General features: G+C 47.5%; 1 protein-coding gene across 5 annotated transcripts; it reads right to left on the minus strand.

The window, feature by feature from the left end:
* Nucleotides 1–3,687: 3,687 nt before the first annotated feature.
* Nucleotides 3,688–20,365, minus strand: zc3h3 (zinc finger CCCH-type containing 3). 5 transcript variants are annotated; one of them, XM_088393908.1, is made up of 13 exons: nt 20,210–20,365; nt 19,647–19,767; nt 17,513–18,797; nt 17,123–17,289; nt 12,098–12,236; nt 8,861–9,024; nt 8,516–8,588; nt 8,252–8,404; nt 7,249–7,318; nt 6,611–6,742; nt 4,549–4,703; nt 4,336–4,481; nt 3,688–4,080 (listed from the first exon to the last, which is right to left on the minus strand). In XM_088393908.1, exons 2-13 carry the CDS (start codon nt 19,690–19,692, stop codon nt 4,049–4,051), a joined length of 2,562 nt encoding a protein of 853 aa, XP_088250034.1. In that variant the 5' UTR covers nt 19,693–19,767; nt 20,210–20,365; the 3' UTR covers nt 3,688–4,048. The 5 variants fall into 5 exon arrangements, with proteins under 5 accessions (XP_088250034.1, XP_088250032.1, XP_088250033.1 ...); XM_088393906.1 differs by having other exon boundaries at nt 19,647–19,800; nt 20,184–20,363; XM_088393907.1 differs by having other exon boundaries at nt 20,178–20,363.
* Nucleotides 20,366–20,381: the final 16 nt, after the last annotated feature.

Below are 20,381 nucleotides of genomic sequence, written 5' to 3' on the forward strand. Positions count from 1 at the left end.
CCACCAGACTCACCAACAGCTTCATACTCCAGGCTGTTAGGATCTTGAACTCTCTCCCCCCTCCTGCGCAACGTCCTGTACTTTTGCGCTATATTCTGACTGTCTGCACACTTGCTCCATTTTTGCTCCTCTTATTTATTATGTTATTTGTTTATTTATTATTTATTCATCGCTCTTATTTATTCATTGTTTGTGCCTTCTTGTTTTTACTTTTTGTGTTGTTTACTTGTATGTATATTGTGTACTATGTCTTGTCATCTTGGGATAGTGGGAAACGTAATTTCGGTCTCTTTGTATGTCTTGGCATGTGAAGAAATTGACAATAAAGCAGACTTTGACTTTACAACCACTTAACGACCAATGACACGCAGAACGGAACGTGTCAGTCTGTTTCTGTGCTGGCTTTTCAGGCGGTCTCCGGTACTGATCGATCAGTCACCCAACGGCTGGGGAGAAATACCCACGGCATATCATGCACACACGCAGGCACGCGCGCGCACACGAGACAAAGCCTCACACTTGACCTTTCCAATATTGTCTCTCCGAGTCAGCATGAAGTGATGATATTTCTCTTTGTTTTACAAAAAAATTGAAATCCAGTATTGATCTTAATTACAGTTTGCCAAGCTCAGCAGCTCCTTATGCGGCTTTTAGACAAGAGGCAGCAGCATCAGTCTGCGGCGCTCATGTCGGTTGAGCAGAAGAGCGAGAGAGGCCAAAAGCAGGAGGAGGGAGAGGAGTGTGCAGAGAAGAATTATGGGCGAAGCATGGTGGCCACTCAGTCATCAGTGGCTCTTGTCAGTCCATCAGAAGAAGAAAAAAGGAGCTGAACATGAAGATGCCAGAGTGGATGAAAAATGACTTTGGCTGCCAACCACACACAAATGTGATAGACCATTGGAGAAACATCACGGCCAAATATGCTGACAACAGTCTGCAACGGGCGAACATGAGGGGCTGTGAACATCAAATGACTCAACAGGGTAGAGACGTACACATTAAAGAGGACAAATTGCAGAGCTCTTGTGTATGGCCGCCAACTCAAAGGTTATGCAAAGGAAAATAGAAAAATCCAACTGGATGACATTTTTGCCAAGAGCTTGCACACAAAGCCAAAACACAAGCATGAACGCATGGGTCAGGGTGGGTGACTGGAGAACAAAGGAACATGGACCACCCCTCTTTGTGCAATCTCAAAACCCAAGATGACCAACCGAAATGCTGGACAATTTTTCATCAGTGCTACTGCGGGGGCCGTGGAGGGCTGCACACTCTCAAGCAAATATATGACAAAAAGGCCATTTGGATAAGGACGATATATTAAAATTAATCTGTGCTTATTTGCGCCAATGTATACAGAGTATGTTATATGTGTATATATATATATATATTTTTTTTTTTAAATTTATTTATTTTCAAATGCACATAGAAAAGCCCCAAACCTCAGCCACACAAATAACCACCTTTTGATTTTTCTACTTTTTTGCATAAAAAAAATCCCACTCAACAGCTGCACAGCAAAGCAACATTTTGTGCAAGAACCCATTTTGTGCATGTTTTTCAAACTAAAGGCAAATAAATATTTCTTATACATTTATCCAGTGTGTCAGTTCAAAACCGAAAGTAACAAATCACTCGCAACATATCACTCACCTGCACCAGGGCAGGAAGTTGGCCACTCCTACTACTCGTCACATGTGCTGAGGAAAGCGACCGTCCTTCACAATGGCCGCTCGTCCAATTAAAGGGCTAGGGACATCCCTTTTTTTTTTTCAATTAGAACGGAATTTGATAGTATGTATAAAGTGAACACATTTGCCGCATTGGAAATTAAAAATGAACACCGATTACTAAGAATAAAGCTGAAATGAAATGCCAGTTTATCGATCGGGTCCCGCACGAAGCCAAACTGGCGGCGCCATTACTGTGACGTCACAAGTTGTACATCTGGATGTCAACAAACCCAAACAACATGGCAGATGATAGCGACAGCTCCGTTTCTAGCGGCAATATTAGCATCATTTTATCCGATTCAGAAACCTCTTTTGACGCAGAATATGATGAATCTAGCAGTTCACTTGGGCTGAGCTGAGCACATTTTCTGAATTGTGCCCCTCTCGTCACTCTGGTTAGGTTGGCATAGTAAAGAGTGCTCTTGGGGGCTTTAGAGTGCCGAGTTGATCTCGGCACATGAAGACATGACCACCTGCTAAGTTTGGTTTAGGTTTTATAAGCATTTTTAATTTTATTGCTTAAATCGCATTTTCTCGACGAGCTGAGCACGTTTTCTGAATTGTGCCTCTCCCGTCACTGTGGTTAGGTTGGCATAGTAAAAAGAGTTGAGTGCCGGGTTGACCACTGCGCATGGAGAAATGAACATCTGCAGCGTTTGGTTTAGGCGCATTTTTTTATTTTATTTCTTAAATCGCATTTTTTCGACGAGCTGAGCACGTTTTCTGAATTGTGCCCCTCCCGTCACGCTTAGACATACTTTTCAAAGTCAAAGTCTCTTTTATTGTCAATTCCTCCGCATGTCAAGACACACAAAGAGATCAAAATTACGTTTCTCACTATCCCAGGGTGACAAGACAGAGTTCACAACGCACATACAAGTAAACAACACAGGAAAATTAAAACAAGAAGATGAACAATAAGAGTGATAGCATGCTAGTCGCTCCCGATGCACAGCAGAGTCCGGAAAGATGACAGTCAACCAGGCCACTGTGAACACGAGCACACAGCAGGCACGCACTGTCCGGTTCGTGGATCCTATCAGGCGAACTCAACCCATCTTGTCGTCCCGCGAACGAACGTACGCCAGGATAATGGAAGGCACGGCTAGGCAAGCTGGGTTGGCCGCAAACCTGGCCCGACGTCTCCGCGCTGGCCCCTCTTCTCTTATTGTTTACATTCACTGAAGCTAAACGCGTACAACTTGAGACGTCATGAGACGTCACTTCCGGCTGGCGGCTCGGTGCAGTCAAACTCGTCTGTGCGGCAAATTTAAATTATATTTTTCAGAGCAACAGCTTCATTTTCGTTGTTTCGAGCGTCAATTTATATTTATAAGCCCATAAGCTAACTAAAACCGATTTATACATATACCGGTGTCTCTAGCCCTTTAAGCCACCATATGCGTTTGAAACACATTAGGCCTTGAACACATTCATGCTCTTCGAGGACTCAAATTTACTATCCTTATGCACTTTAAACAGTGTCAACTCCGTGGGGAGATAAAACCCTGCTGTATATGTACTTTGGAGCTTAGCGTTGCAGTGGCCACGCCTCTTCTTCACCAGTCCGGCCGCGGCTTGGTGGTGCTGGTGTCTGCCCTCCCGCGGCGAACGCCAGTACTACAACAATATTTCGCACCCGGCAGGCCATTCCCGCTTTCTTCACATTAGAACCTACCCTCTTCTCTTCAGGTTTTCGAGGGGTTGAGGTCTGGGCACTGAATGGCCATAGGAAGAGCTTGATTCTGCATCTCTCAAATCTTAATCTTCTACAACAATAGTGACTGTGAACTCATTTCAAGGCCTTTCGTACATCTTAACCAGGGATGCCAAGAATTATTGAGGGCACTGTAGAGCTTAATGTGTGATTGTCCAAGCCACTTTCATTATTTTTAGCTAATTCAGTTGTTTGAGTGAGCAAGGCACATGCATTCATATGACAAATGCACAGTAGTATAAAGGACTATCACTTTAATATATCTGAAAATACAGCACACAAAAATAAAATGAATACAATAAAAGCATAACATAAGGCAGCAAAAAATGGTGTGAAACGTATTGTGAGCAACTGTGAACATTTCAAGCAGTCGCAAATAAAGAAAGAGCGACATCCGAGTGTGGTCATGAAACGCAAGAAAAATTACAGCCAGCCGCCTTCAAGAACATACAGCACGTTTGCACAAAGAGCGGACATGACAATGACACCTTTTAACACTGAATAATCGCCAAACTGTGCAAAACCTGAGGGCCCACATTGCGTGTTGCAAAACGTCATACAATAACAATATCGTCGGCGCGGCCCGTCTTTTGTCTTCCTACAAGCGAGGTTTTATCTGCAGTTTTTTCTCTGTAAAAGGAAAGAAAAGACGGACACAAGTAAAAAGTGAACATGACAATTAAAATAGTATTTGCAGAACTGAAATGAGTAAAAGTGTGCCAACTCTGGGCAATGACCGATTGGAACTGACAGGTATCAAAGCGAGCGCGACAACGACGACGAATGAGGCTTGCGAGTTGATGAGTGTGCTTGTCGTAAGGCAAATCAATCACATCCCCGCTAATGAAAACAAAGCAAAATCCTCGCCTTGAGCGGCTTGGTTACCTTGTACTGCTGCGCTCTTGGCAGGTTCCGCTTCTGCTGGCGCATCGGGCTCCTTTGGAGAGCTGGACAGGGAGATGAAGGAAGGCAGCGCCAGAGTGCTCGTGGAGTCCCAAGAGCCTTGCGCAAGCAGCCCCGACAGGCGAGGCCTGGAAGCAAGAAAACGCTTTGCATGGCAACTCCAGCAACCAAGAGCTGCGCGCGTTCATGACTAACCTGGTGGAGGGCCCGTCGCTTGGCGCGGTCGACGTGCTCAGCTCGCTCACTCTCAGTTTGGCGCGCTGGTGGTGCCGCAACCTACAGCGAGCCCCGCGAGGGCAGGAACCCATCTTGGAGAAGTCCGGACACACCAGCGTGTGCTTCTTTTTGCACTGCAGGGACGCAAACACACGATTGTTGTCGGTCATCCCGGCAACCCATTTCATTACGTTAGGCAAAGATGGCAAAGAAGCGGCATTTACTCAATCACACAAAAGGTGTACATTTGCCTGTTTGTGCTTGTTTGCTGTTGTTATTTTTCCTTTATCTTTAAAATAATGGCAATAAGCAATGAAGTGCGTATCAAGCGAGACGTCACCATTTCTTGGTTTGCTTTCAGGACTTTGCTTGTGAGACGTCAGCAGAGGACAGTCGACAGTGAAGAAGAGAAACATGACGGCGGGGGCGTCTCTTGACTTCTTGATGCCATTTATCACGATCGGTTTCACGAGGAGGAGTAGCGCATGTGACATCATCACGTATGGCAAACGATGTTGCAGAGGCTGGTCTGCAAGCAAGCGAGCGTGTGCGACAGAGTAATACGGGTGTAAATTGGAAGCTTGGTTCTGCGCGAGATATGATCCCTCCCACCTGTCAGAGGAGCTAATTATATTCGGTGGAGGGAGAGTGTTGGCAGAGTTGGGGGGGTGGGGGGATCCCCATATTGATTTTCCAGGAACACAGAGGAGTCTCGCTCCTTTCACTCAGCTGCGAGACCCCGGGCTTTGGCATGACGTGTTCCGACAAATCAAATCTGCCGCCAGTCATGCTTTGACATTTGGTGCACATGTCCAATGAAGGTGTGGTACCATGTCGTTGACCAGCTTGAGCGTGCAACGCAGTAAAGTGTCAGGGCAGTGTTATTTGCTCTCTGTCCCCAGACAAAGCCGTTTGGATGCTATAGGCAAACAGCAGCAAGCGCGCCGTTTGGTTCTGATGAGATACAGCGTCCTTGAAAATGGCGGCAAAATGTTGCTGCAATGGACAGAACATCTTCATCCCACACCAAGTTAACAATTTGCCCTTTGATTTAAGGAAGACGGCTGATGTCTCTGGGGTCTACTAGAGAGCTTTCAGCTTGGCAAAAAAAAAAAAAAGTCAGCAGATTTAAAGAGTGCACGGATAGTCGCAAAATAAGCACGTCAAAGGGTGCGAAGAAAATGGAGGACAGTCGAAATACTACGACGACGTGCATTTGCATTAAGACAAGAAGGCATTAAGACAACGATAGCAGATGACAACTCTACAGAATGAAAGCATCAAGGAGCATCCAAGGCCCAGCACAATATGGCTAGCAGGCATCCTCAGAAGAAAACGAAGCTTCAAAAGCACGTCTTAAGCAAACGGGGCTATACGGAGCAACAAAAGCATCACGGAGAGCTACCTCCATTACGGAAAGATGCAGCGTGCGTGCATGCACGCATGCACGCACGCACGCATGCACGCATGCATGCACGCACGCACGCACGCACGGGACAAACCCCAATGAGGAGTGATGTCGGCAAGGGGGAGGGGTGGCTGCGAGGAGATGCCGTACTGTACGGCGGGCTGGCCCGGTGTGCCGTCCTCAGCAGTTTTCACTTCTATAATTACTGCCTGCTATCCATCACGGACGCACACATACACACACGCACGGTGAAGAGCACACAGCTAAGCACATCAGCGAGAAAAGAAAAGACAAACCACAAGACCACTCGTGTGTGTTCAAGTTTCAGTCGCTTTCAAATACATGTGCTTGTGTGTGTGTGTGTGTGTGTGTGTGTGTGTGTGTGTGTGTGTGTATGTGTGTGCGTGTGTGTGTGTGTGTGTGTGTGTGTGTGTGTGTGCGCGTGCGTGCGCGTGCGTGCGTGCGTGCGTGTGTTTGGAAGCTTTCTTAACTGGAGCAAAATGTGGTGAGCGTTCAGAAGCTTTCAAGAAGCAGCGTCATCTGACCCCAGTTAGCAAAACTATGGCTTTTTGGGGTAGATAGGAGACAAGGTGCTCTTGGTCTTGATGTGTGGCGGTGATGTTTGGTCTTTACCTTTTCTCCTTGCGGGCAGTAGCCTTTGACAAAGTCTTCACAAACTTTTGCCTTGTGGGAAACGTAGACGTGACTGTAAGGACACTCACTGTTGTTGCAGATTCCCTTCAGGAAGTACGAGCAAACTGGCATCTGCAGATGGAGGCCAAAAACCAACTGTTTTTTTCCAATTCATAATTCAGTTTCAAAATGCAAGCATGAAATCAGAGAGGAAGGCTGATGGGAAAAGAATGAGGGGTGCGGATCGCCCTGACAAGCTGCTACACGAGTTTGTCAACAGGTGGAGGCTTTTTGGCCCGCCCGGCACAGAAGCTGCAGATTGGCTAGGCCGAGCAGCTGAATGAGCTTCGTTGCGGCCGACGGCGGGAAGCTCAAGTGAGCGTGCGTCGTGACGCCACGTGTGCGCGCTTGGCTAAATATATCGCTCAGCGTGAGGCGCTCGCTGGGGGTTGGCCGACTGCACTGTGTGGGTGGGGTCGCCCGTCAACTACGCCACACCTCAACCGTCTCATCGTACTTTTAGGCACAGCGGATGGTGCAGGGGGGCGTGGCATCTGTATTCGCGAGAGCGTGCTGGCGGGTGGGGTTGTGGCTCACGTGTGTTTGCAAGGGCCGGCGGCGCATCTGATGTATTTTACCTTCTCCTTGGCGACCTTATGAGAAAACGGACACGCTCCATCTGCCTGTTTACACGTCCCACGGAGAAATCTGTACGAGGGAAACATCAAACACAATCAAGAAGCGGATTTTTTATGAGCACATATTTGTACAAATTATATATACAAATTTTACATCTATATAATTCAAATATATAAAATCCGTGCGAGGGAAACGTCATACACAATCAAGAATCGGATTTTTTATGTGCACCGTATATATACCGTATTTTTCAGACTATAAGTTGCGGGGTTTTTTCATAGTTTGGGTGGGGGGGTGACTTATACTCAGGAACGACTTATATGTGAAATTATTCACAAATTTTTACTTGAGTGAGGCCGTGAAGGGGGGAGGGGATCCAGAGCACTTGCTTGGAGCACACACATATGTTGAGCTCTTGTTTTAGTGAAATAAAGAGGCGGTTACCAAACCCACGTCTTGCCTGGTACTTTGGTAACGCTACAATATAGTTATATACGAAGATCTGTGGAATAATTGGAGCCGCAACTGACGACGAGGCTGACGACGAGGCTGACGTCAGCAGCACACGTAGGTCCGGAGTTAACAGCTGATTTTTTTGTTGCTTTATTTTTGACAGAGGATGAATATTCCGATGGATTTAATGATTTGGAGTGACACGGATGGTTCGTTAAAATTGTTGTTTATATTACATTTATTTGATATATATAGTCTGACGTCAGCGGCGCACGTAGATCCGGCGTCAACAGGTGTGTTTTTGTTGTTTTTTTTTAAGTGACAAAAGACGAAGATTCCGATGGATTTAATGATTTTGAGTGACACGGATGGTTCGATAAAATTGTTTATATTACATTTATTTGATATATCTAGTCCGATGTCAGCGGCACACCTCGTTCCGGAGTCAACAGCTGTTTTTGTTTGCTGACCCAAAGCTCACGGGTCGACTATTCGGCTTGGCTTGAAGGGTGAGCGTCCTTCTCACATGGCAAAGTTTAAATTTGTCACCTGGTGCAAACGGCAACTTTGTCCGGGTCATGGATGAAGGGGCAGCTGCCACCCCTGTTGCACTTGCCAAAGCGGTTGTAGTACATGCAGAACTCCCTCTGCTTCTTTTGACGAGCTTGTCTGATGATGGCCAGACTGCGCTGGACCGCGCGGCTGGGAGGCAAAAACAAAATGAATCCAACATTTTGTTGTACAAGATAAAATTCCTCTGCTGATCCAGTGGATGACATACTTCGGTGGCATTCAAATGTCAGATGTGCCTACCTGGCAAGATGACGAGGACTGTACGGGTGAGCGGGAGCAGAATTGACAGAAGACACTTGGGAAAAGCTTCTTTCTAAATTTGGAGGGGGAAAGTGCTTGACTGAGAATAACAGTAACAATCTCAACAATTGGTTCAGTTTACCGAAGAATTCAAGTGCTGGAGGAAAAAAAATACTGAAGACAAAACACATTAAAGAGCCAGAATTGATCTCCCAAACACCTCCAAGTGGACTCCAATTCAGAGCCCAATTAAGTCAACCTTTGGTTAGCAGCAAAAGAAGCAAAGCCTCACTTAGTGAAGCAAAGTGAGTCGTCAGCAGGCAAAAACACACTGATGGAAACTACCCGTCGGGTCGCCGGATACGTTGTGACAGCCCGTTCGGGACAACTTATTGGCAGAGACTTGGTAAAGATGACCGCGAATCCAACACATGCCCGATCGCATCCAGTGGTGAGCGGCTGGCGGGTATCGGGTGAGAGATGATCTCTGACGACTTTGGAGGAAACTCCTGTAGGGCAAAAAAATAAAAAATAAATTGTTAAAGAAGAAGAAGCACAATGCTGTTAACCCAAAAAATGGAAGTTGTGACTGCAAAGAAGCATTGACGCTGAAACGGATGATTAAAATCGTTTTCCATCTTCACTAACTCGTGGACATTTGAATGTTGGCTGCAGTCACTTTGACCTCTCACATGCTTACTAAATTATTTCATTTGATTTTGGATGAGTGAAAACAAGAAGAATGCTGGACTTGTGTCCTCATCCCTTTCTCAGCCACTTTTGCAAGTGGCAGTTTGGGGCCACAATCCCCTCCTGTCTTGTCGAGCTTGCTCTCCAACACAGCGCTGTGCCTCTGAGACGCTTTGGTGTGTTACGGCACTCTGTTGAATTGCTCCTCTAATCGAAAGCCGGATGGCTGTGTGGAAATGGAAAGAATTGAAACCAGGAAAGGAGCAAATCAATGAGATAATAGGCAAGGCAGGGGGCAGAGCGCTGAGGTGGCCCGTACACTCCGAAGCACAGAGACCACCCAGCGCACACGCACACACATGCACAAACATACACACTGCGCAACAGGCCTCCAAACACAGCCCATTCATTGCCCATTGAGTCCCACTGCACCTTCTCGAGTACGCGGGAGCCGGCAGCAAGTCGAAGGCTGCACAGCAGGGTGGGGGAGGAGGAGCGGTGCAGGGGTTATGGCGATAAATTGCACTGTCCTGTCACTTCTATTTGGGGTGGGCCGCCGCCGCGCAGAGTGCTGCTGGAGGTAATTTGCTGCCGTATTTCAGATGGGCTGGAAATGGCTTTGGAGCGAGAGTTCACGCCTCCCATTACAGACCGACGAGAGTTGCGCTGAACACGCACGCAGCATGTGTTTAGAGGGTGGATAGGAAGCCACCACGATGCCGCACCTGAGGACGAAGGGATTGAGTGGCCGGTGCAAAGACTTAGCCAGACAGCGAAGCATAAATCTACGGCACGGCCGCTGATGTTAGGAGACGTAATTGAGGATAATGCTGAAGTGGGGACGCTTAAACGGACAGCCCGGGGGAGCTACCAAATGGGCGGGTTAATGGGGAGATGACATGATCCGTTAACACGGATGGCCGTTGACCTTAACACAGTGTCCTCACATCAAGTTCGGGCCCGGCAAGATTGTGCTGCCGCTTTTTTTGTTGCTGCTGCTTGGTTTCACTGGCACGATGAACAAGGGCAACGTGGCTTTTGCCCTCGCTGCCGGGATCCACTTTTGTCATTCTGTTTGCATTTCTTGTGACAGTCTCGGTTCTGGGGACGGACAATTTTGTTGCTTTTGGCGCAGCGCAAATGAAACGGACTTGACTCGTGCATCACATGGCGAAAGCTCATCCCAGAGGCAATTTCGCCCGGGTCACTTTGGCCTGTCCTTGACCTTCAACAGGGATATCTGTTATCAGAGACCCTCTGGGTTTCCACACTGCGCAAATCCTCAGCCGTCCGACAGCTAACTTGTTTTAGGGGAAGATCTAGAAGGTCAGAAGAATAAACTGCTTACAAATGAATCAAGCGCCATGGTTTGCAAATATAATCTCCAAATAAGTACATCTCCCCACAATGGTATGCAATAGAAACGTTTCGGAGAGGATTTTGCTTACAGTTTGAGACAGTTGTACAAAATCCTCCTCTGGGAAACGATTCCACGTGAACAGAAGCACAGCAGCTGTATGAGCCGATAGTGTGAGAATGAGGAACGTGCTAAGCAATGAGCAGATGAAGGACGGCCAAGACGAGGGAAACCTTTTTGGCTTTACGGTCCGGCTCTTGCGATCGATCGTCGAGCACTAAAGGAGATGAGCGGCTGGACAGCGGGCACGCACGTGCGCCTCCAAAATCTCGACAATCGGTCTCTTCCTGCAGCACGAGCGCGACCGCGTACGTTTTCGAGTAAACACACGCCGAAAATGGGCAAAAATAAATCATGACTGGAAAACAATGATTTTGGCAAAGCTCGCGTTTAGAGCTGAAAAAGAGCAAGAGTTCAAATTAACATGAAAGGAGGAGCAGGAGAAATGACGACGGTGTAAGCAGCAAAATTGTGGGACTGGTGTCTAGCCATATAAAATGGCAACATTGTCAACATATTTCTCACTTGGTCGCATGCTAATAATGGTACACGCGCATCGGAAAGGCCAACGCTCAAGTTCCTCTTGTTGAGGATTTTGGATTGACCGCAAAAACACAAGAGCTTGATCATTTGAATGCGATTGTGCTTTATTCGTGTTCTGTTCAGGAGGCAAAACAGCTCAGTGGCCTAGTAGTAGAGTGTCCGCCCTGAGACTGGAAGGTTGTGGGTTCAAACCCCGGCTGGGTTATACCAAAGACTATAAAAATGGGACCCATTGCCTCCCTGCTTGGCACACAGCATTAAGGGTTGGAATTGGGGGGTTAGATCACCAAATGATTCCCGGGTGCGGCACCGCTGCTGCCCACTGCTCCCTTCGGGGATGGGTTAAATGCAGAGACAAATTTCACCGCACCCAGTTGTGTGTGTGACAATCATTGGGACTTTAACTTTAACAAAAACGGAAAAAGGTCTCCAAGATACGCATTAAAAAGCAGCAAGCGAGCGAGTTAGGGGAGAGATACGAGCACCCGCTGGACCTCGGTGCTTTCCTTGGCTATCTCACGCCACGCTTCTCTCCTCAGAGCTGTATTTCACAGGAGGTCAAGGGGCCGCAATTGAAAATGCTTCCATCAATCAATATTTAGTGCTGCGGCTAAACGAATGCTGGAGCCACATTTTTGGGTCATACAAATGAAGCGGCCACTCGTCCGTCGGCAAACACACACAGAGAAGAGAAAGGGACAGGAACGCTCTGAGGCAAAATACATCATCAGAATGACAAAAGTCTGCCGCTGCGCGTCTCTCTCCTTGGGCGAGGAGCAACTGACGAGAGGAGTCGCAATGCTTGGTTCTCTGAGTTATCTACGCTGTCAAAACGAGCAAAATCAATTTATGAGCACATGCTGCATTTGACTGAAACATACACGAAGCCAAGCTAAACCATGGCAGGACTTGCTGACGTGTGCATGGATTACCTGGCGGACTGGATTTTCTTGGCTCTCCAGGAGAGGCTCGGCTGGTAAGCCACATTGGAGCCCGGGTGGCCCAGAATCTTGTACTGTGCTCTGCAAATCCTCTGCCAGGCAGGAGAGCGGTGGGAGGAAAAGGCCGCACCTGCAGAAGACGAGGAGTGTGGAGAGGGCTTTTAAAAAAAAAAAAAAAAAAAAAAAAAAAAAAAGGACAGGCTGCAATGTACAACGTGGACACACGTTATACACGTTAAATGGGATCCCCTCTGGACAAGCAACCAGCTCATGCTCTGAAGACAGGGCAACAGAGGCGCAACGGGGACAAGTCCGTTCAGAACCATCAACGGGACAAAAAGCTTCATTTTTCACCTATGCAACGCGTCTTACACATGTTTGGCTAGCCCAGTAATAACTACATTCAAATGCTTTTCCTGTGGGAGGGAAATAACTGGTCATATTTTAGGGGTGTAATAAACATTGCGGCAACAATCAAGCCGTTTGCTATCACTAAAAACAATTCAACGGATGCTTGTGAGATTTGCGCTACACTCTCTTCCACTTGTATCAACTTTGGCAGCCAATTGACTAGAAAGACAAGCGGGGGTGGGGGGATTGTGGGGGTAATACAGGCTTTATGTGTCCTGTGAGGAGCTCATTTCATTCCCATTTGAAAGGATGGTTGCAATTCTAATTAACCTCTTATATCAAAGCGTGTTCATCAGGCTCAAAGTTGCAAACAATAAAACGATACGACTATGTTCACTTCCACACCATCCAGCAATTCTTCGCACTCCTCCGGGCGCACCTTACATTTGCCAGCTGGGATTTTTAACACAATAAATTCCTTTGATTATTGATATGAACTGTCTGTTGCTATGTGTTGCTTCAGCATTTGTGTGTCAATATCGGTTAGTTACAGGACGATCACTCATTCAGCATCATGCTAATTTTGCACGAGGCTAACATTTTGCGTTGACGGCTAACATTCGCGCTGGCGATTAGAACGAAAATGTTTCCCCGCCTAATTGTGCACCCTTACTGAGAGCTTAAATTGTGCTTGACATCAAAGAAGACGTGTCGCAAACACGAACCCAGCGGAGGAACTACAGAGGCTTCGCAAGACAAGCTGACCTAAGCACGCCGATGTGGCCGACGAGTAAGCCTGGCTTTCCGGACTTAACTGTGAGAGCGAGCCATTAGTCTTTGAATCCTCCATGATGTTTCAAATCCCCCCCCAGCCCAGCCCAGCCCAGCCCAGCCCAGCCTGCCATACCTGCCTGCAAATTTCAGGCTCCATCAGTGTCAGGTTGCTCCTTCCCTAATGGATACTAAATCTTCTTATTGGCGGCGCCTGTCCCTGCTGCCGTGCCATCGTGTCGTTCCCTGGGGTTCATCTTCTGACTCCCACTGGTTTGGTGCGCTTATACAAGACAGCCATGCCATGATTGAACAGGGTGCTGGCACAATTTAATAACTTGGTCTAAGCCTGCAACGCTACTGACATGATCCGCCCATGTTTGACACGCAAACTTCCAATGCAAACTTGGCTTGTGCGCCTCAAGCCGCATTGCATTGCATTGCAGCCACTTCAACATTTGCATAATTGCGCTCCCTCAGTCCGTCTCCTGCAAGCCCGTGACATTTTCAAACAGCAATGTTAATGATGATATGCCGACACAGCAAAGGCTAATGGCTGCCCCCCCCCCCCCCCCCCCCGTACATGCTATCAGTTGCTGCAAGCATGCAGGGCAATGATGTCATGGCAAAGAGGATGGTGGGCAGGGGGCTGTGGCTTCGTCTATCGTCGCTGCGGAGCCATTATCTGTAAGCTATACCGCTTGACCCGTGGCAGGGGTGTCAAACTCGTTTCGGGCCCGGGCTGCATGCTCGTTAAGCTTGCGCTCAGGGGGCCCGGCCTCTCGCAACAGTGAAACTGTATCAACGTACATGCTTCCAAAGCAAAACAACACTTGCGTACGCAGCTCGCTTTTACAGGTTGCTCCACACAAAGTGGCGATTGAACACGGACGGACTCAAATCATCAACACTGAAAAGACAACCAAAGGAAGACAGTTTCTTCGGCGCCGACCTTGACCCTTATGTCATACGCGAGGGCGGATAAAAGTACAGATCGCGACCACGTCAGATTGCGATTTGCTCCCAGGACGCGTTTGTCACTCACTGTCGTTGGGTCAACCGGATGAACATGCCTGTCAATCAGCCAATGCCGTCAGAGAGCGACAGCCTGGGGCTTTGTCCACTTAAGGGGCCCCGTGACCACGTAGGAAGGCACATGCGAAACAACCTTTGCCGAGTGTGAAAGAGGCAATTCAAGGTGAAGCTCTGAAGGCAAACAAGATGGCAGGGATTGATTTTTTCCCCCTCAACAAAACTTGCTGAGACTCCTCGAGACTCCACTGCAGCAGTGGCAGAAAGGGGAGGAGGAAATAAATAAAAGAATGAATAAAAATACAAACACACAAACAAAAAAGATGGCAATTCAAAAAAAAGTGTGCCAGATAGGATGTAAAATCACACACACGTGTATTTGGTACATATTCTGTACGTACAGTAAATACGTATGTATAGGGTTGGAACATGATAATTAGATTTTTTAAATTTGTGAAACCTAATGAGACAAACAGGTGTTGTTGTGAAATGTTTGTATCCTCCATAAAAAAAGAAAAAGTGCGAAGCACAGATGTAGCTGCACGGTTTCAAATTCCAGCAGGAGTCGGGTTCTGGTTGCGAATGCCACCGCAGTCTTGCATTCATCGTGGTGCTAATTCTTTTCGGGCAGTGAGTGATGAAGCCTGGTCAGCTGGTCAGACGCTTCCCTCCACACAGAATGCCAGAAATGGCAGTTGTGGTATGGAGACCCCCCCCGCCCCCACAAAAAAAAATGTTGCAAAGTGGGGCACAAAGTGTGATTTGAAGATTGAACATGAGACTTTTGCGCTAGTTGCACCAGTTGCCTGTGGGCCCGAGTGGGGGAGGCCGGGCTCAACGACACGCTGCCGAGCGCTTTTTATACGGCACCGCATTTGTTGAAGTGAAAGTGAGGGCGGAAATGCCAAAGGTTAATGGCGAGAAAGTGGGATGACAGCAAGATGTAGGAAGGAGAGCCAGAGTCTCTTGCTGGTGACGCTAATTTGGATTGGAGAGGGGGCCCGGAGAGTTTCTCCTCAAGACCAAAGAGGAAATTCAAAGCAACAAGCTCAGGCACACTGTCACCTTCTTTCTTCAACACGTTTCCCCTTCTACACTAAAGTCTAGTGGAAATGTTTGCTCCACGTTTTGGAGTCTTCCACCCGTGAGGCCGTTTTCTTCATGAGCCCAGGCCTGATGGCTTGCCCGCATGCCTGCCCGCCCGCCCTTCTTTGATGCGCCGTTGCCACTGAGCCTCGCTTGGTTCCAAGTGCAGCTGCCCGGCTCTAATTGGTCCCTTTGGGCCCGGCAGCGGCTGAGGAGAACGCAGACCACGAGCAGGAGAGCGGGGCATCTGCTTTGAGCCTAGACATGCGCGCAACATGAACGGACTGGATCCTTCAAGGTCCTTCAAAGTCTTCTTAGGTCTTGTTGGCACGACGGAGGCGGCATCGAATTTGAGAGGACCACGTTCCATGCCTTCATCGTCCAGGCAAGGTGGTCGCTGCGATCCCAAAGCCATCAACGGGCACACCTTCCTCATTCATGTTTCATTTTCCAGAAAATCCGTCAGGAACTAAAACGACCTCAAAAAGGTCTTTGGTGTGATATTACGTGGAAATAGTGAACGGAGAAGCGCTAAACTAAGGATAAAGGGGAAGCAGCTGGAAGGAGTGTCAAAGGTCATCCAATGGCCCCTAAAATCCCTCTCAGGGATCAGCTGTTTTTGTACGCAGCTTTCGTAGGTCGTCTCAGTTCGTGTAATTTAAGGGCAGCAACAAGCCCACCTTGACTTGCTACAACTTGAAGTGCTGACGTCAGCGTATGTGCAGTATACTTTTGAAAACAAACGAAAGCACAACAAGTTGAGTGGAAAAGCAAAAGGCAGCCGAGAAGCAAAGCTGCCGTCGCTCGCAAGTGAGCGCTCATAAGGTCGCTTGTAATGGGCACATCTGCGGGTGCTCTGCTCGTCGTCATTAGTAATTCAATTTGCTCTTTATTAGCCGCGCTTATCAAAGACACAGACAGCAAGCGGCAGCTTCCCGCACTCCATCTTCCTCTTCGCTCACGCCGCCGCCACCTTTCGCCCATCTTCAAGTGGGAACGTGCCGTCTTTAATTAGAGATGTGTGCACTCCCGCCCGCCGCAGACTCATTAGGTTCTGCGTGTGGCAGAAAGCGAGCCTGAAAGAGAACCATGGAGGGACCGCGGGACGGATAAAGTCGGATTAAGGAATCAGCGATAAGACGGCCAGCCGGCGGGACAAATCAAGCTTAATGTTAATCGTGATGGCTTTTTTAATGTCTTGCGAATTCACCAAGTGTGGAAAACGATGGTGAGGCGGGCGGGCGGGCAGGGTACGTGCGGATTGACCGCAGGCTGGTGGGGGCAAAAGGATGGGGGATGGGACTGTAAAAACAATGATTGCTTTCAATTAGGGCCAGCCTATATTCTCCAGTTCGTTAAAACAATCCAATTTGCAAAATGATAATTATGCATGAGCTGCTTTTTATCTGGTCGCGGCAAGACACGATAGCAGCAGCGGCGGCGCCAAGCGCCTTGACAGCCCTCTGCAAATTATCTGCTATCTGCACTTCAAGTGGGCAATCATTCAACTCTCTCCTTCTTCTTAGCAGTGCTGACATTATGCAGCACCTGCTGCCTCCTACTGGACACAAGCAAAGCTGTAATAGCTTCAAGACAGAGCACTGGCCGCTGCTGCTTGACGATCGTTGCTGACACGTTTTGACTCAACTCATTTGTCTTCATAACGAAAGAATGACGGAAGCCATTTTCATCCATTGGTCAATTGAAAAGTCAAAGGCGTTCAGAGCCGCCTACTCCAGTTCCGAGAAAACGGGGGTGGACGAGCGATCGTCTTACTTGCTCTCGATGAAGTCGGAGAGAGTCGTCTCAACTTGTGTCTCCCAAAGGAGACAAGTTCCCTGCCGGACGTCCTCCTGGCAGGTGAGGGCGCGTGGCCCCTCGCAGAGTGCTTAGCGGCCAATGAGAGGCCTCCCCTCGGTGAGCCGCTTCCGCTTGGACTGGAGCTGAGGAAAACACAAAGTCAAATCAGTGAAGACGTCAATTGATTTGAAAATCTTGCTGATCAAATGAGTTGGAATGGGAACATGGCCACATCCTCAGTTAGGAGATTTCTATCTCTAGATATCTCGTGCTAAAATACATTGTTGTTTTTTTGGACGAATTGTGCTTAATATCTCTGGGCTTTGTAGACTTCTTCCTTTATTAATTTTAATGGCCACAACTTACCCATTAGCCGACTTGCGAATGATCTTCATCCTGCTGCGAAGCTTGAATGAGTTGGGAGACGACTGGATGGTGACGCCCTGGCCGAAGTGAGAATAAAGTGGGCCCTTTTTTGCTCCTCTGTGATGTTTCTCTGCCAGCCAAACAAAAGTAGACCTGCGGAGGGCTTCCGCTCTTGCAACTGGAGACCTGGCAACGGCCGCCTTCCAGTGGTACCTACTGGACGAGAAACTTGTAGAAGAAGCCGCACATCCTCTTTTCAATTTTGTCGTGGTGAAAGAGCCTGATTTGAGTTTCTTGATGGCTTCTCCCTTTTCCAGAGCTCTCTGATCACCGCTCAGAGTTTTGGGGGACGTTGACTTTCTCAAAATCTTTGCTTGGAGCCCAGTAGATGAGGAGACCCATTTGTACTTGGAGGCCCTGGGAACTGCGGCGACCGGATTCTGCTTGCGTGCCTTTTTGGCGGGGGTTCGCTTGGTGAGCGGGGACGCGAGAGAGCTTGCGCCTAAAAGGGAAGCTTTCGCACCGCTCGTTGAGTCCACATCTTGGTTTGCTTGCGAGTAAACGGAGCCACTTGGTTGGCTTTGGAAACTCTGGTTCTTAACCCAAGTGAACTTGGATTTTGTTTGCCCGCCTGTGGCCTGCCTGGATCGAGGCAAAGGCTGCTCTCGGAAACCTTGTTGTGGCACCTTGGAAGGTGAGGAGCTCTCGCCTTGGCCAACTTGTTCTTGGCAGTCTGGCCGTTGGGTCTCAATGACGTCGGCTTGACTGTTGAGAATAGGTTGATTCTGGAACCAGGCTGGGTCAGCCCTGGCTTTTGGGCCTGGCGGTACAACACTTTGTTTGACCAGCCCTTGCTGTTGGGTACTTTGTACTAACAGGACTGAGGGAGGTACGGCTACCGTTGTTTTACAGCCCCCTCTTCTTTCTGTGGAAACATTTTCAATTCCTGCGTTCAGAGTTTCTTTTTGTCCTTTTTTCTTGTGTGGCGCCATCTTTGATGATGCAGTGGGAGGCTTGGACGCATCACTTTTTTCACTGCGTAGCGAGGCACTGTGAGCCTCAACGTGAATGTCTGAATGGTGTTCTGGGCTGGAGGTGGAGACGGTGGACATGGGGCTCCTATTTTTGAGAGAGTAAGTCTCCCTCCAGCTACCGTGGCTGGAACGAGCATATAAACCATGTGGATGTGTGACAGATGAACTTTGGCATCTGCCTCTGGATGTTGTTGCCGCCTCTGGAAGCCTTGGCGTGTTGCCATGGACACCCTTATGCTTATCAATGAGATCTAAAATTTGGAGAACAAAAACAAATCCACATGAAAACACTTGACAGCACGAAGAAGACTATTAGCTGCTATTTTGCTTTGTTTCCTCTCTCTTGCAGTTCCCACTAATCTACGTCATTTCCAGTCCAACACATGTGAGGTAGCTAAGATTAAATGTCAAGTCAAGTTTATTTGTATAGCCCTAAATCACAAGCAGTCTCAAAGGGCTCTACATAGACAAAAATTGACAATTATTATTCAATTATGCCAAATTTGTATTCCCCCCCCCTCCCCTTGTGAGTGTTCTAATACAGTGATGCCATGAGATACAAGTTGGATTCGTTCCATGACCACCCTTGTCACTCAAAACGGTTGTATTTCAAACCGTCTGTACCCATTGAAATAAATGGAAGTGCCATTTATCCATTCCTCTTTGTATCGAGCTTTAAAATACATAAAAACTCAAATTCTGTTGACCACAACATTGTCATTATTTGGGTGCCAATGTATCGAGCTTTAAAATACATCGAAACCCTGATTGTGTGGACTAGAACATTGTCATTAATTGAGTGCCAATGTCCGATGTGTTCACTTGGCTCATCACAGCTTCGCTGCATCTCGGTTCAAACCAGCGGCAGCGAAATGGAACAGTTTATCAGCCTTTCGTTGTAATGCGTTAAGATTAAACCTCAGAAAAACATTGACAGCTTCATAAATAGCCAGCTAACGTTAATGAATTTCACTGAGGAAAGTGCGATTGAGCGAAACTGGAGTATGGGTGCGTAAAACAGCAAACAATTCGACGGGGAAACAAAGCTGTGATCCAGAGTGACTGTCACGGAATAAACACATTACCACAAACATACGTACTTTGTAGAAGATCAATTTGCCGTTTCAACGATTCACGCTGCTCCATGTTTATATCACTTGTTTCTTCTTCCTGTGATTACGGTGCTTTCCAACCACATTGTCGCTGTGTGAGCCCCCTCTTCTGTTCCGGAAGATGAAAGGGAAAAAACAAGTGCTAAAAAAAGAACATTAATGTTTATTTTTAGTGTTTATACTGAGGGGAAAAGCCGAAAGGAAAAGAAGAAGATATTAATTGTTTTCGTATTCAATAGCGTTGACGAATACACGTGTTACTTTTTAAGTCAAAATTATGTTATTGGCCAATACTTTAAAGTGGACATTCGTTTTATATTTTTGTCTATTTGACATCAATGCTCTGAGTAAAAAAGTTACTCGACAATTATTCTATACTTTTTTCACTTAGTACTTTAACACAGTTCATTTTTGAAGGAGCACTACTTCTAACGTTTGCTTGAGTCAACCCATCAATTCTGTCAAAGTCTTAACTTCACTGGGTGGCGAATCTTATTTTTCAAAAGTCACAGTACGTACTCATACTTGAGAACAATTTTGGGTTAATCTACCGATCTCTTTCACAAAATGAAGATGTGGCGGGCGTGATGTAGTGTATGCCCCTTCACACTCTTCACGTCCCTGTATTGGCAGAGTTGCGTCGAGTAACAGAGTTGATCATATTTCATTAGCATTTATTCCGATGAGCACAATGCTCAAAGTGGGATGCGGACCTTATACGTC

This window comes from Syngnathus floridae, chromosome 13 (genome assembly GCF_059516105.1).
Source record: "Syngnathus floridae isolate MCC-2025c chromosome 13, RoL_Sflo_1.0, whole genome shotgun sequence".
In the NCBI taxonomy this organism is placed as follows: Eukaryota; Metazoa; Chordata; class Actinopteri; order Syngnathiformes; family Syngnathidae; genus Syngnathus; species Syngnathus floridae.

Bases quoted from the DNA above. Each gene is read 5' to 3' on its own strand.
- zc3h3 (XM_088393908.1), bottom strand. From the start codon at position 19,692: ATGGAGCAGCGTGAATCGTTGAAACGGCAAATTGATCTTCTACAAA. The intron at 8,405-8,515 runs GTAGGCACATCT...TTTGCCTCCCAG, and splicing joins AGTCCTCGTCATCTTGCCAG to CCGCGCGGTCCAGCGCAGTC. The intron at 4,704-6,610 runs GTAAAGACCAAA...GCGTCCCTGCAG, and splicing joins ACTGCCCGCAAGGAGAAAAG to TGCAAAAAGAAGCACACGCT.